Source organism: Danio aesculapii, chromosome 10 (genome assembly GCF_903798145.1).
Source record: "Danio aesculapii chromosome 10, fDanAes4.1, whole genome shotgun sequence".
In the NCBI taxonomy this organism is placed as follows: Eukaryota; Metazoa; Chordata; class Actinopteri; order Cypriniformes; family Danionidae; genus Danio; species Danio aesculapii.
Window position 1 is genome coordinate 20,223,760 of NC_079444.1, and position 13,777 is coordinate 20,237,536.

The 13,777-nt window shown below is 34.1% G+C and overlaps 1 protein-coding gene across 1 annotated transcript; it reads left to right on the top strand.

The window, feature by feature from the left end:
- The first annotated feature begins 2,400 nt into the window (after positions 1-2,400).
- Positions 2,401-11,131, top strand: stoml2 (stomatin (EPB72)-like 2). Its single transcript, XM_056467404.1, has 10 exons — positions 2,401-2,574; positions 3,713-3,865; positions 3,953-4,052; positions 4,910-4,968; positions 5,045-5,146; positions 6,774-6,908; positions 7,005-7,149; positions 8,300-8,379; positions 9,351-9,479; positions 10,859-11,131. Exons 1-10 carry the CDS (start codon positions 2,530-2,532, stop codon positions 10,976-10,978), a joined length of 1,068 nt encoding a protein of 355 aa, XP_056323379.1. The 5' UTR covers positions 2,401-2,529; the 3' UTR covers positions 10,979-11,131.
- The last annotated feature ends 2,646 nt before the right edge of the window (positions 11,132-13,777 follow it).

The window sequence follows — 13,777 nt, forward strand, 5'->3', positions numbered from 1 at the left end:
GATGCTCTTCCAGCTGCAACCCATCACTGGGAAACATCCATACATCTCATTGACACACTTACATTACAGGCAATTTTGTTTACCCAATTCACCTGTAGCGCATGCATAATGGTTGCTCAAGCATAAGGAGTCAAGAAGATTTCATGATCAAGAAGTTTTATTAGCTTTTGAGCTCTTTGCACAATGAGGGAAACCTGAGCACCCAGAGGAAACCTACGCGAACACGGGAAGAACATGCAAACTCCACACAGAAATGCCAACTGACCTAGCCGAGGTTCAAACCAGCAACCTTCTTGCTGTGAGGCGATTGTGCTACCCACTGCACCACCATGACGCCCCTCTACTGTAATTATCTAATTATACTTTGATCTGGACACCAAAATTGTATGTGTTGTCTTTGTTGGTTTGAAAAAGGAGGGAAAAAAATACATAGAAATATTTCAAATACACAAGAATGATAAATATATACAGTTGAAGTCAGAATTATTAGCCACACTTTTGATTTTTTTTCTTGTTTAAATATTTCCCAAATGATGTTTAACAGAGCAAGGAAATTTTCACAGTATGTCTGATAATATTTTTTCTTCTGGAGAAAGTCTTATTTGTTTTATTTCTGCTAGAATAAAAGCAGTTTTTAATTTAAAAAAACATTTTAAGGTCAAAATTATTAGCCCCTTTAAGCTATATATTTTTTCGATAGTCTACAAAACAAACCATCATTATACAATAACTTGCCTAATTACCCTAACCTGCTTAGTTAACCTAATTAACCTAGTTAAGCCTTTAAATGTCACTTTAAGCTGTATAGAAGTGTCGTGAAAAATATCTAGTAAAATATTATTTACTGTCATCATGACTAAGATAAAATAAATCAGTTATTAGAAATGAGTTATTCAAACTATTATGTTTAGAAATGTGTTGAAAAAATGTTCTCTCCGTTGAAGCAATATTGGGGAAAAATAAACAGGGGGGCTGATAATTCTGACTTTAACTGAACTTATTTAAGTAGAAAAAAATTTGAAATGTTTAGAAATTCAAACCACTGAACTATATATAGAAGTCCACTGTATAAAGTCCATCATGTTTTCCCCAAAACATTAAATTCTCTTCAATTGAACAAAGCAATGGCAAGGATGTGAGTAAATTATCGGGATTTTTTCTTTATGTTTAAATCTGTTACTGTCATTCTTTGGGAGTGCAAACCATTGTATGAGCTGTGTATAACTTCATTTTTACACATACAACTACATATACTGTATGTATGAAGTTGATGAAGTATTGTGTATTTGTGACTAGTAATGTTAAAGGAGTACTAAATGATCCAAATAATCACATTTGTATTTTAAGCTTATACTCCATGAGTTTTACTCCAGTATTAGTAAATGAACTGTACATTGTGACTGTCTATTCTGTCTGGAGCAATGCTAGTTTATTAAATTGTTTTATTATTATAATTGTTGACTGTTGAATATCGCTATACTATTGTAGATTATGTTCATGCATTATTATATATTATTAATATTATAATTTTAGAGTTTTTTCTTTTTATTGTATTAATTTTGTTGTGTCCTTTTGTCATTTCTATTATTTTTTCATTATTTGTATAAAGCTTTAATTTCCAGTTTTGGCTGTGGTTATTTTTGCAATTTAGACAATTGCAGTTTTGTTTATATAGGTAATATTTCTGTTTGTTTTGTTTTTAGTAATTTTGCTTTGTAGTTCTGTCATTTCCACTAGCTTACTAAGTTTAATAAGCTGTATTGTTTCAATTTTACATTTTGTATTTTATAGATTTTTATCATTTCTGTTTGCTTTTTAATATGTTTTCATTTAGCTAATTTTAAAAATATTTTCGTTTTCTTTTTGTTTTAGCAATTTAGACTGAAACCTAAACATTTGTCGATTTTTATTGATTCGTTTTCAATTTTATGCATATTATAATGAGCCAGAGCTTTTTTTCCCTTTTAGTTTCAGCAATGCTTGTAAAGAAATTGATTAACATCTAAATGAAGTTTAGCTTTAGCTTTATTTTTTCAGTTTTATCTTATTTAGTTTTTCTACTTCAGCTTCAACATTTCTAACTTTATTTTCTTTTGTTCGTTTTATTATTTTCTGAATATTGTTTTATTTTTAAAATTATTTCATTTACTGAAATGTTTGCTCCCCTACGCCCTCTAATGACCACATTAAAAACAAATTACGATTTAAAAAAAACAATAAAAAATCGCATAAACATACATCTAAATAATATTTAGACATGTAAACACATTTAGAGTATGCAATCCAATTTTATCACTTATTTGTGCTGTTTTACGTTAAACGTTCAGTCAGAAACATATTCCCGGAACCATACATTATAAGCATTTGTTTCCCTCGCAAACCCGGATATTTGTCATCGACGCGCGTTTATGGTGTTGTAACTTGATTTCCGCGGCTGTAAGAGGGTCACGTTTGCAGTGCAAACTCGAGAAGACTTCATTCATATGTTTTAGACATTTACGAGATAATCTGTTATCCTGAAATCTGAGAATGATCCGGACGGCGGTGTGTCGAGTAGGCGGCGGGCTTTTAAAGGTAACGTGACACAAAAGTGCACTAATGATCTGGAGGACTGTCTCTTCACACACTGACACTTCGACTATATTTCATGTCCTATTTCAAGTTCATTTAGAAGTCAGAGAGACTTTTTGTACTTAAGTAATTATTGTAGTACTTTTCTGATTTTCGCTCAAGGTCTGTTTAATAGATGTAATATCAGCTACATGTTTCATCAGGTTTCATCAGACTTTACTGTAACGTTACGTTAAACGTCAACTTCAGCTTTAGCCTTTCTATCCTTTTCTAATAGTCTACCTATAACACATACACAATTCTTACCACTGGATTTATTAGGAATGGATTTGAGTGAAATGTTCATATTTGTGGTCTCATAAAGAGGCTTTTTCATTCATTCATTCATTTTCTTTTCGGCTTAGTCCCTTTATTAATCAGGAGTCGCCACAGCGGAATGAATTTATCCAACGTATGTTTTACGCAGTGGATGCCCTTTCCAGCTGCAACCCATCACTGGGAAACCTCCATACACACTCACTCATACACTACGGACAATTTAGCCAAATCCAAGTAACCAGTACCGCATGTCTTTGGACTGTGGGGGAAACCGGAGCACCCGGAGGAAACCCACGCGAACTCAGGGAAAACATGCAAACTCCACACAGAAACGCCAACTGACACAGCCGTGGCTCGAACCAGCGACCTTCTTACTGTGAGGCAACAGCACTACCTACTGCGTCACCCTAGAGGCTTTTTAAAAATAACAAATGGTTTCATTGAAAATCAGGGTGATTCCAAATTATTGCTATTTTCTAAACTCTTCCGGGTAACATTGGTATTGTGCTATACATGTTATTTAACCATGTCTGAAAGCATGACACCTTTTAATTTTACACAAGATCTCTAAATGACCACAGTTATGTTTTAAAATTGAAAAATGTCATCAGTAGAGTATTGAATAAATCACTTTAAGTTGTAAAACTAGGCAATCTGAGTTTTCTAGTGATCTCTTAAGTGTTTTCCTTGGCTATAATGTTTATATAATATGTAACTGTTTATTCTGTTTACATAAAATTTGTTAGTTCAATGTTCTTATTTTATTGTATTGTATAATTTTCTAAGACATTTTATAAACTTTAATTGAAACTACGTTGTATAGCATTCGCGGCAGACTGTGCCTGCATTATGGGGAACCCGAGCGCAGCAGCGATGGGCCTCCAGTCTTCCCATGAACACTGTGGTTCTGTTCGTGCCCCAGCAGGAGGCTTGGGTGGTGGAGAGGATGGGACGCTTTCATAGAATCCTGGAACCGGTGAGTTTATCAGCACACACTAGTTCACCTTCAGCGAGTCTAGTTCTTTTCCAGCCTTTAAACTAATGCTTTTTTTTCCACCTTCAGGGTCTAAATTTCTTAATTCCAATCCTGGACAGAATTAGATATGTTCAGAGCCTCAAAGAGATCGTGATAGATGTGCCGGAGCAGTCAGCTGTTAGTCTTGGTAAGTCAAAGGCATTGAGAACATTTGAATTAACTAGGGATGCCGATAATCACAAATTTCCATGATCAGTTAATGTTTAAATAAATAATCAATTGCATGATTAATTAAAACCTATTTTATTAGACTGTAATAGGGCAGTAAAAAACAGATTGCAATATTTTATTTTTCTGTGATATTGCGATATGGATACAGTTTCACAAGATAGATAAATAGCACTATTTGATGGATTTTTGGGGAGTCTAACAGTAATCAGGTACTGAAATTAAATAACCACTATGCAAAAACATGCTTTTTTTAACTTTGTTTTGTCTCATTTATAACCCAAACATCAAAAAAATTCATAGATTAAGTAAAAATATTGTTTTGTTTTCACTGTCAGAAGAAAAAAGTCAAAATTAGGAGATTTTTCTTAAAACAAGCTAAATTATCTACCTGTGGGGTAAGTAAAATAATCTGGTTTTCACTTTGAAATGCAGATAATTGAATAAGAAACAAGAACAATTCTATGTAAGATTTTTTCTTTTTGTATATATCAAATAAATTCCATATAAATACAGTAATTAAATACAATTCTGCTGCTACTGGTCAACTATAATTCAGACTCAACATCTTTCCAATGTGACCATTGCATATGCGGACATTGCGATATCGATGCTAAAACGATATAACTGTAATACTTTCCCTCATGCGAGAAATGTGTTTTCATATGTTGACAACTTTTGAAAAAAGTTCGGAATTCTATACATTAATCATGATGATAATTAATAATCAACTATTGATAAGGTGTATCAATGACAATTGATTGATCATCGCTTAATCATTGACGTCTCAAGTATGAACTGTTGTTTTGCTTTCAGACAATGTGACCCTGCAGATAGATGGAGTTTTATACCTCAGGATTCTTGACCCTTTTAAGGTAAGTTTGAAGTGTTTTGTTGCTTTAATCCGGCATGATAGGCTTTCCTCTTTTAATGTGTTTCTGTTATCTGCAGGCCTCTTATGGAGTTGAGGATCCGGAGTATGCCGTCACTCAGCTGGCACAGACTACAATGAGATCAGAGCTGGGAAAACTCACCCTGGACAAAGTGTTTAGGGTATGAATGAATCAGACACCTTCTCAGCCACTCACACACAACTTTACTACTGTCCCGCGGGCTTAAAGTCAGCATGAAATGGAAGTTGGGGATGGATTTTTACATTTTATGTTACATTTATTACATTTTAGGGCGTACTCTCACTAGGTACAGCTGTCTCGAAACCATGCCGAAGCGTGGTTGTCCACCCCTCCCTCTCCCCCAACAGTCTGCACTCACACTGCATATTTACCTTTTGATCCTGAGCATGCTTCTGTCATCCATGATGTGACTTCAGTTTAACAGGAAGAGAAGCGCGGTCACTCATCTCAGTGGAGATTGCTTTAGTTGTGTTGTTTTGTATTATTTTAAGTCCTTTAGGATGCAGTGACACACAGTCAAATATTATGCTGAACAAATCCGCCACTTTTGACGCTCATAAGTTATCATCAAAGTCCTTGTGCTGCACATATTAGGAGGTTTGCTGAAGGTATCAGCTGTCGTGTAGCGAGGGGTTTGTATCTTTAATAAACTATGACAGTTCACGTACATTGAAAAGTAAGAATGATTAATAAATCCATTTAAAATAGTCCCTTAAAAGTGACGTAATGTCTTCAGTTTGGTGCTCAGGCATGCTTTGCACTCACACTACAAGCGTACCGTGCCCGAGCACAACTGAACCACGCTCTGGCACACACTTTTCATCCAGGCCAGGGCCGGCCAACTGAACTGCACCTGGGCCTGATTCAGAGCACTCACACTTGTCAAACGAACCAAGAAAAACATGCCCGGACATGGTTCAGATAGCCTAGTGTGAGTAAGCCCTAGGTCTCTAAATATAGACAGAAGAACATTAAAGGCACAGTATGTATTTTTTACCACTAGAGGGCACACATTCACAACAAACAAAGGCATAGTTTGATGTCATGACCTTGTGAATGGTAGTATGATGCATCATCATGGTAGTATGAAGCAGAGTAAGGCTGAAAACATGAACTTTTCCCGTTTTCTATAAATCAAATGGAAAATCAAGGATGTGTGATGTCATTAGAATGGCGACACAATCCATATCATTAGTTAAAATTACTTATTTCTCTGTATTCTTAGAAACATTTGGGATAATGCAAGTAAATAAAGTCAGCAAAATATATAACACTGTTCTAGAAGTTTTTAGAAATTTTAACAAAAAAAAATTAAATAAAAAATAAATATTTTTACAATTTTAGCATCTCATAGCAAAACAGAACCGTTTCTTTCCTAAATTTGCTGTAAAACAAATAATTTGAGTCAATAATTAAATAATCGTTTCATAAAGACCTCTTTTCTGAAATCATATACGCTTTAGAGAAAGCACTCATTTTAAATGACTAATTATTTTGCAACCGCTAGTTGTGGCTTCCATCTTGACTTAACGAAAAAGTGTAGGACGCAACTTAATTTGGTCCATGGTGATTTGATTGGATGGTTGAATGTTTGTGGTTTGCTATTGGTCAACTCCCATAAGTAAAACAATGAGCGGATGACATTGCTGAAAATTTGATTTAGGACCAAAATATGGAGGCACACAGATAAATCAATAATAGTAAACAAAAATGATCTATTAAGAATAATGAAATGGTGACCATGAATCATTTTTGTCCATCAACAGGAAAGAGAATCGCTGAATTCCAATATTGTGCATTCAATAAACCAGGCGTCGGATGACTGGGGGATTCGATGTCTCCGATATGAGATTAAAGACATTCACGTTCCTCCACGAGTAAAAGAGTCTATGCAAATGCAGGTATGATGATCTGTTCTTCAGTGTAATATCATCAAACAGTAAAACTACATTGACTGCTGCAAATCATACGACTGATCCTACATGACTGATGTTCAGGTTGAGGCGGAGCGGAGGAAGAGAGCCACTGTTCTAGAGTCTGAGGGAACCAGAGAATCAGCCATCAATGTGGCGGAGGGTCGCAAACAGGCTCAGATCCTGGCATCTGAGGGAGAGAAGGCTGAACAGATTAATAAAGCTGCTGGTGGGTTTTTTTTTTGTCTCTCATCTGGGGTTTGAAAAAACGTTTGCAATAGGATAAAAATATTGGTGGTGATTTGCTCAAATAGCTTAAATAATGCTCTATGACAGGGGTTCTCAACCTTTTTTTTTTTTTTTTACTTCGGGGCCCACAAATTTTTGAAGGCACTTGTATGTGTGTATATATATATATATATATATATATATATATATATATATATATATATATATATATATATATATATATATATATATATATAATTTTATATATATTTAAAAAAACACATACACAGATTCAAAGAGAACCACAGGTCAACAGGAATATTGCAAAAGACCAGCTTCTGCTTTAAACTGGATTGACTGAATATCTACTATTAAATATCTACTATTCAAAAATATACAGATAATACAGTAAAAAACCCTAAATCTGTTGAAATGTGTCGATCTGATAGCGGTTGAGTTGGCAGCTATTTTATATTTTATAGTCTATGGCAGAAACACCATTGAGCCTCGCTAGATCCTCCTGTACAGATGTGCGTCTGTTATAAAACACTTACAGGACATTAATTTGGAGAACTATGCGGATATATTAAATAGTTCACACAAAAATACACAAATAGAGACTTTTACTTTCACGCATAACGTTAGTTTTGTGAATGAACAGACTTGTGTGTACTAGTTTTGCGCCGAGTTTGAGCCCACCTGTAGGATTGCTGAGGCCCACCGGTTGAGAATCCCTGCTTTATGATGTTGATGTACAACAACAATTAAAAAAATAATCTTTTTATGTCATTATTTTTGTTGTTTTAAATAATATTTGTTATTGAATATAAAAGGAATAAAAATAAAAATAATTAACAAATACGAAATAAAAAAAACATAATTTGTTATATTTAATAATTTAATTTCATTCTGTATATAAATATGATTTAATATGACAGATTATTTCAGAAAAAACATATAAACGGTATTATTGTTTTTAGTGTGTTTTATATGTACTTTTATTAATAAATATAATGTATTATTAATTAATTATAATAATTATAATTATTATAATTATTATTTTACTATTTTTGTGGCTATGTGTATGTACAGGAGTTTACTCTCAAAACAGAGTAAAAAGAATAACATTTATGTTTTATTCTTGTGTACAGGTGAAGCAAACGCTGTCTTGGCTAAAGCTGAAGCAAAGGCCAAAGCCATTCGGCTGCTGTCTGAAGCTCTTACTCAACAGGTACATCTGATTCACTGTTTAAAGAGCCTTCAGAAGAACCCACTTCACACTTTATCTTAGAGGAGAGCAGGGCTGCACAATATCAGAAAAATCTGACATGGCGATATGTTTTGCAGTGATGTATATTGCGATATGGATTATTTAAATGGCTCTACTTGGAAGTTTATTAATTTACAGTAAAGTCAGAATTATTTGCCCCCTATTTATTTTTTTTACCAAATTTTTTTAACACATTTCTAAACAATTGTTTTAGTAACTCCTTTCTAATAACTGATTTATTTTAGTTTTGCCATGATGACAGTAAATAATATTTTACTAGATGTTTTTCAAGATACTACTATACAGCTTAAACTGACATTTAAAGGCTGAACTAGGTTAACTAGACAGGTTAGGGTAATTAGGCAAGTTATTGTATAACGATGGTTTGTTCTGTAGACTATCGAAAAAAATATAGCCTAAAGGGGCTAATAATATTGACCTTTAAAATAAATAAAAAAATACTGCTTTTATTCTAGCCAAAATAAAACAAATAAGACTTTCTCCATAAGAAAAAATATGATCAGACATACTGTGAAACTTTCCTTGCTCTGTTAAACATCATTTGAGAAATATTTAAAAAAAAGAGAAAATAATTCAAAGGGGGACTAATAATTCTGACTTCAACTGTAGATAAACTGGTTGCATCCAGTATTCAAATACATAAACTAAATGATCAAATGTAAAATAACATGGTCATCATTGTATAAATAATTTGATACAATAATATAAAAATAATATTTAATATCTTAAATTTTTAATGTTTAATAAATAATCAAATCCTGCGACGTGACTATTGCGCATACACAAATTGCGATATTTTGATATATTGTTCAGCCATAGAGGAAAGGATTAAATCAGTTCTTTTGTGTAACTGACAATGTTAAACCTGAGATCAATGATCAAGCTGACGTTTTATATCTGCGTCTGTACAGAACGGAAATGCTGCAGCATCTTTAAGCGTAGCTGAACAGTACGTCTCTGCTTTCTCCAAACTGGCCAAAGAGAGCAACACCATCTTACTACCCTCAAACACAGGAGACATCAGCAGTATGGTCACTCAGGTATGTCTGGACACCAACACACTTCATTAGGTACACCTCACTGAGACTTGGTTGGACCCTGCCTAATTGACTGCCTATTTCTACGAAGCATCCATTCAACAATGTGCTGGAAACATTTCTCCGAGATTTTGGTCACATTGATATGATACTGTCATGCAGTGGTTTGAGATTGGCTGCTGTGCATCTGTGATTCCAGCACATCCCAAAAATGTTTTGTTGGATTGGGATCTGGTGACTGATCTGGGATCTGTTTTTGGGACCACAAGTTTAAATTCTGATCCTAACATCCACTTTTAGAAGTAGAAATCGAGACTTGTCAGACCAGGCACGTTTTCAAAGGTGCAGTATGTAGAATAGACTACCTAGTGGTTGATCTAGGTATTGCAGTCCAAATTCAAAATATTGGAGTGGGGTTTTTTTCACCCTGCTCCTTCCATGATGATTCAACATTCGACATGCAGGTTGCCAGATTGACAACACCAACAGATCATGAGCATGCCTGATGATCCAGCCTCACACCAAGCGGATTAGCTAATGTTTACATTTGTAAAATCTGAATATTGTAGAGTTTTAGTGCTCCGAAGTTACATTTTTGGCTGTGCCTGCATACATTGAGGGAGCCTTTATGACTGAAATGAAATACACTCTTTTTTTCCACCAAGGCAACCCAGGGTGTTGAAATAATTGGATAAAGTGGTAGTGGGCTGGTTATAGAGACCAAAACAAAGACGGACATTTTGACATGGAATGCACATTTTCAAAGGAGAATATCTGACTTTAGCATTGTTTTTCACTCAGCATTTTTTCTTAATATCTGCAAACATATGGTTTTTTTATGATTTAGAAGAGTCAAAAACTTAAAGCACATTTAACAACCTTTTCATGAGGAATATAGCCTCAGATTGCTGTTCTCAGGTGACCGGAGAGTCACTTGTATTTTCTTCTGGTGCTATGTTTGATGTGTCGTGTTCAGAGAAGTTCTTCTGCAGACTTCGGTTGTGCTGAATGGCTATTTGAACTAGTCTGCATATTCTTCTATGACCTCTTACATTGACAGGTCATTTTCAACCACTGAACTGATGATCACTGGATATTTTCTATATATTTTTAGCCAGTTCTCTATAAACACTAGAGATGTGTGAAAATCCCAGCAGATCAGCAGTTTCTGGAATAATCAAATAGCTCCAGCAACCATGCCAAATTTAACATCAGTTATATCATCTTTCTCCACCATTTTGATGCTCAGTTTGACCCTGTCATGTGATTTGCTGAATGGATATTTGCTTTGAGCACTTGAGTAGGTGTACTTAATAAAGTGAGTTATATAATAATAACGCTATTTACATGTACTGCACACCTCTGTACTCCACCATTTTCAGGCTATGACGATTTACGGGAGTTTATCCAAGAATCAAACCCACAGCCCAGCAGTCACCACTACGACTCCTGACACTTTGGAAGAAAATACAGCATCTGAAATGGAAACTGGACAGAAATAACTGGAATATAATCGAGTTGTTGGATTAATGAACTGATACTTTTTCTGTTCCTGGTGGTAGAGATCTCGCGTGAGAAAATGGAAATGCTAAATCCCTGAAGCACTATGATGATCTGGAGTAACTACACAAGATTTTATGTGCTTGTTTTGGTTGTGTCTGTTATAATAAATATGCGATAGTTTCTCCTGACCCAATCTCTGTATGAAAGCTCATTCGTCTTTATTTAAAGCTTTCTGCTATTTATGCTTTCAATAATGACAATATTTTACATCCAGATTATCTTCAAATGGTGAACTGCACAATTCTGGTATGTTCTATAGTTAGAATAAACATTTTATGGGCCTAAAACCATATATTATTGAGAGTAGGATGTATGGAATACAGATCACAAAGCAATCACTTTCAGATCAAGCAGCTTTGTTGGTCAATGCTATTTAAATTTGTGTGGTCAACTGAAATTCTTTGTATATACCGCACAAAAAATCATTCTTCCTCACACCAAATTAATAAATTGATGGACATCGCTTGTGAAAATTCAGTGCACAACAGTAAATATTACTGGTTTACCAGTATGGAAGATTGTTCCAACTTTCCACCATAGGATACAAAATAAAACAAAAGCAATTGTGACTCAGAATTCTGGCTTGTTTTGTGCATAATTGTGATAAACTATTGAACCATATGTGTTCATGACAGGCTAAGTCAGACCTTAAACTCTTACCTTATGGCTAAAAAGGGTTCCTAGATCTGTACAAGTGTGGCAAATGACACATATCAGATGCTATTAGTTCTAGTATTCTAAAGCATTAGTCCCCAACCTTTTAATCATCGTGGTCAACGCATGACAATTTTACCGTGGACCGGGGGGCGGTGGTTAGTAGGTTGCTGCTAGGTGACCATCAACTGTTTTCTCGGAGGATAAGCTTACAAACATTGCTGTCACTCTAATACAAGTTTCTATTCATGGAGAAAATTAGAAAGCTCTGCAGTGTTTTAGTGTTCTGTGTTGTCTGGTGGCATGAAACTAAACGTTTTATAGAAGTTAAGGTTCAATATAAGTTATACTCAATTAATTTGGACCAAAAGCCAACATATAATTTTGATTTTTTTATATACTTTATTTAAATACTTGATACAAATATACTTTAACAATGTTAAGCTTGTCATTAAAAAAAGGAATATTATGCTAAAGATTGTGTATTTGACTAGAGTTTTTCTTGTTTTGACACATTAAAAGTATGTCGCGAAGGAATAATTACATTTGATATTTTTATGGCAAGCAAATACAAATTTCCATTGGCCCAACCAGGCCATCAGAGAAAATCCTTAGTGTTTAGCCCTGTATGAGTCTGAAATTTCATTCATAAAGGTCTTAAAAGGGTCCTAAAATATCTTAAATTTGACTTGATGAAACCTGCAGAAACCCTGCTACTATCCTATCTGGAAAAAATATAAAACTGAATCAATACAATACTTATTTTGATATATTAATAATAAAAAAATGCACCTAATGTTTTTGAAGCATTGTCCAATACACTAAATAACAGCGTCAGGCCACTAAAATGTTTCTCAGTAGCATCATGTGATTTGCACAAATACTGAACAGTAAAAAATAACCAAAATAAGACAATTATTTTAAAACATTCACTTTTATTGCAGTTGTAAACAGGATTTTGAGTTTTAATCAATTCAGAACTCTCACTTTCTAGTTAATCACTCTATATAAATCCTACTTCCACCTGTTCTTACAAAAACACTCTTCATTCATTTCTGAACACTGAACGTCTGCTTGTTAAAGTATTAAAGAATTTTCAATATGTAAACACATGAAATCAGTCCACAATTAGAATTAAAAAGGTCTCATTTGCATGGGAAATACATTTAGAAATGCTTATTGGGTCCTAGTCTGAAAGTCAGTAGTAATGATACAATATATGTGGGATCTAGTGATGCACTACTGTATATCTAGAGCTGGTAAACACTGCTCTCTCAAGCAAACTTGATCAATTTGCCAAAACTGTGATGAGAGGATTGATGATCTTTGTTCATTTATTCTTTATGGAGATCATAACATACACACACACACACACTTGGAAAAAAGAGAAAGAAAATCTTTTGATCGATGAAAATGAATCAAGTTGCACATCCATTACTCTCTATTCTTAACCTTTATTTTCACTTTTTACGTTAAGGCACTAAGGATAATCAACATTATATTACATTTGCAATAAGAACTAAATTCCTAAAGTTATTGAGTCTGGAAGTTCGAGGACTGAACAGGTAAACTAGACCGATTTAATGTGTTGAATGACATCTGTAAAAAACCCCACAGTAGCAATCAATATTATTGCTTTGTTTCATTTCATTAAAGTATAATGCTAATTACAGTGCTTCTACATACAGTATCATGTGGACAATATTTTCACAAACAAAACAAATTATAAAACAATTATATTATTACGGCAACATTTACAGTGCATCCTGAGAGGCTCTTAACCTGAAGATAACAGTAATATAATAGTGGGGCATAATGTAAAATTATAGTATGAGATTATACTCTGTAAAACCCAATAAGTTAAGGTAACTCAAACTGTTTGAGGAAACCAATTGCTACAAATCATTTGAGTTAAAAAACGAATCTACATGAGTACTGTGAACTTACTCCATGATGAAGATGAAGTAATGGGGTATTTACTTAACTCATTACCTTCAACGCGGAGTTCAAACTCTTTTCAATGAGTAGAATTAACTTTCAGTAAATTGAGTTAACGACACTCAGTTCATTTGATAAAGTTGACT

What these genes read in the sequence shown, in the direction of transcription:
- stoml2 (XM_056467404.1), top strand. Translation starts at nt 2,530, where the DNA reads ATGATCCGGACGGCGGTGTGTCGAGTAGGCGGCGGGCTTTTAAAG. An exon ending in TAGGCGGCGGGCTTTTAAAG is followed by an intron (nt 2,575 to 3,712) that starts GTAACGTGACAC and finishes TACGTTGTATAG; the next exon opens with CATTCGCGGCAGACTGTGCC. An exon ending in TCAGCAGTATGGTCACTCAG is followed by an intron (nt 9,480 to 10,858) that starts GTATGTCTGGAC and finishes CACCATTTTCAG; the next exon opens with GCTATGACGATTTACGGGAG.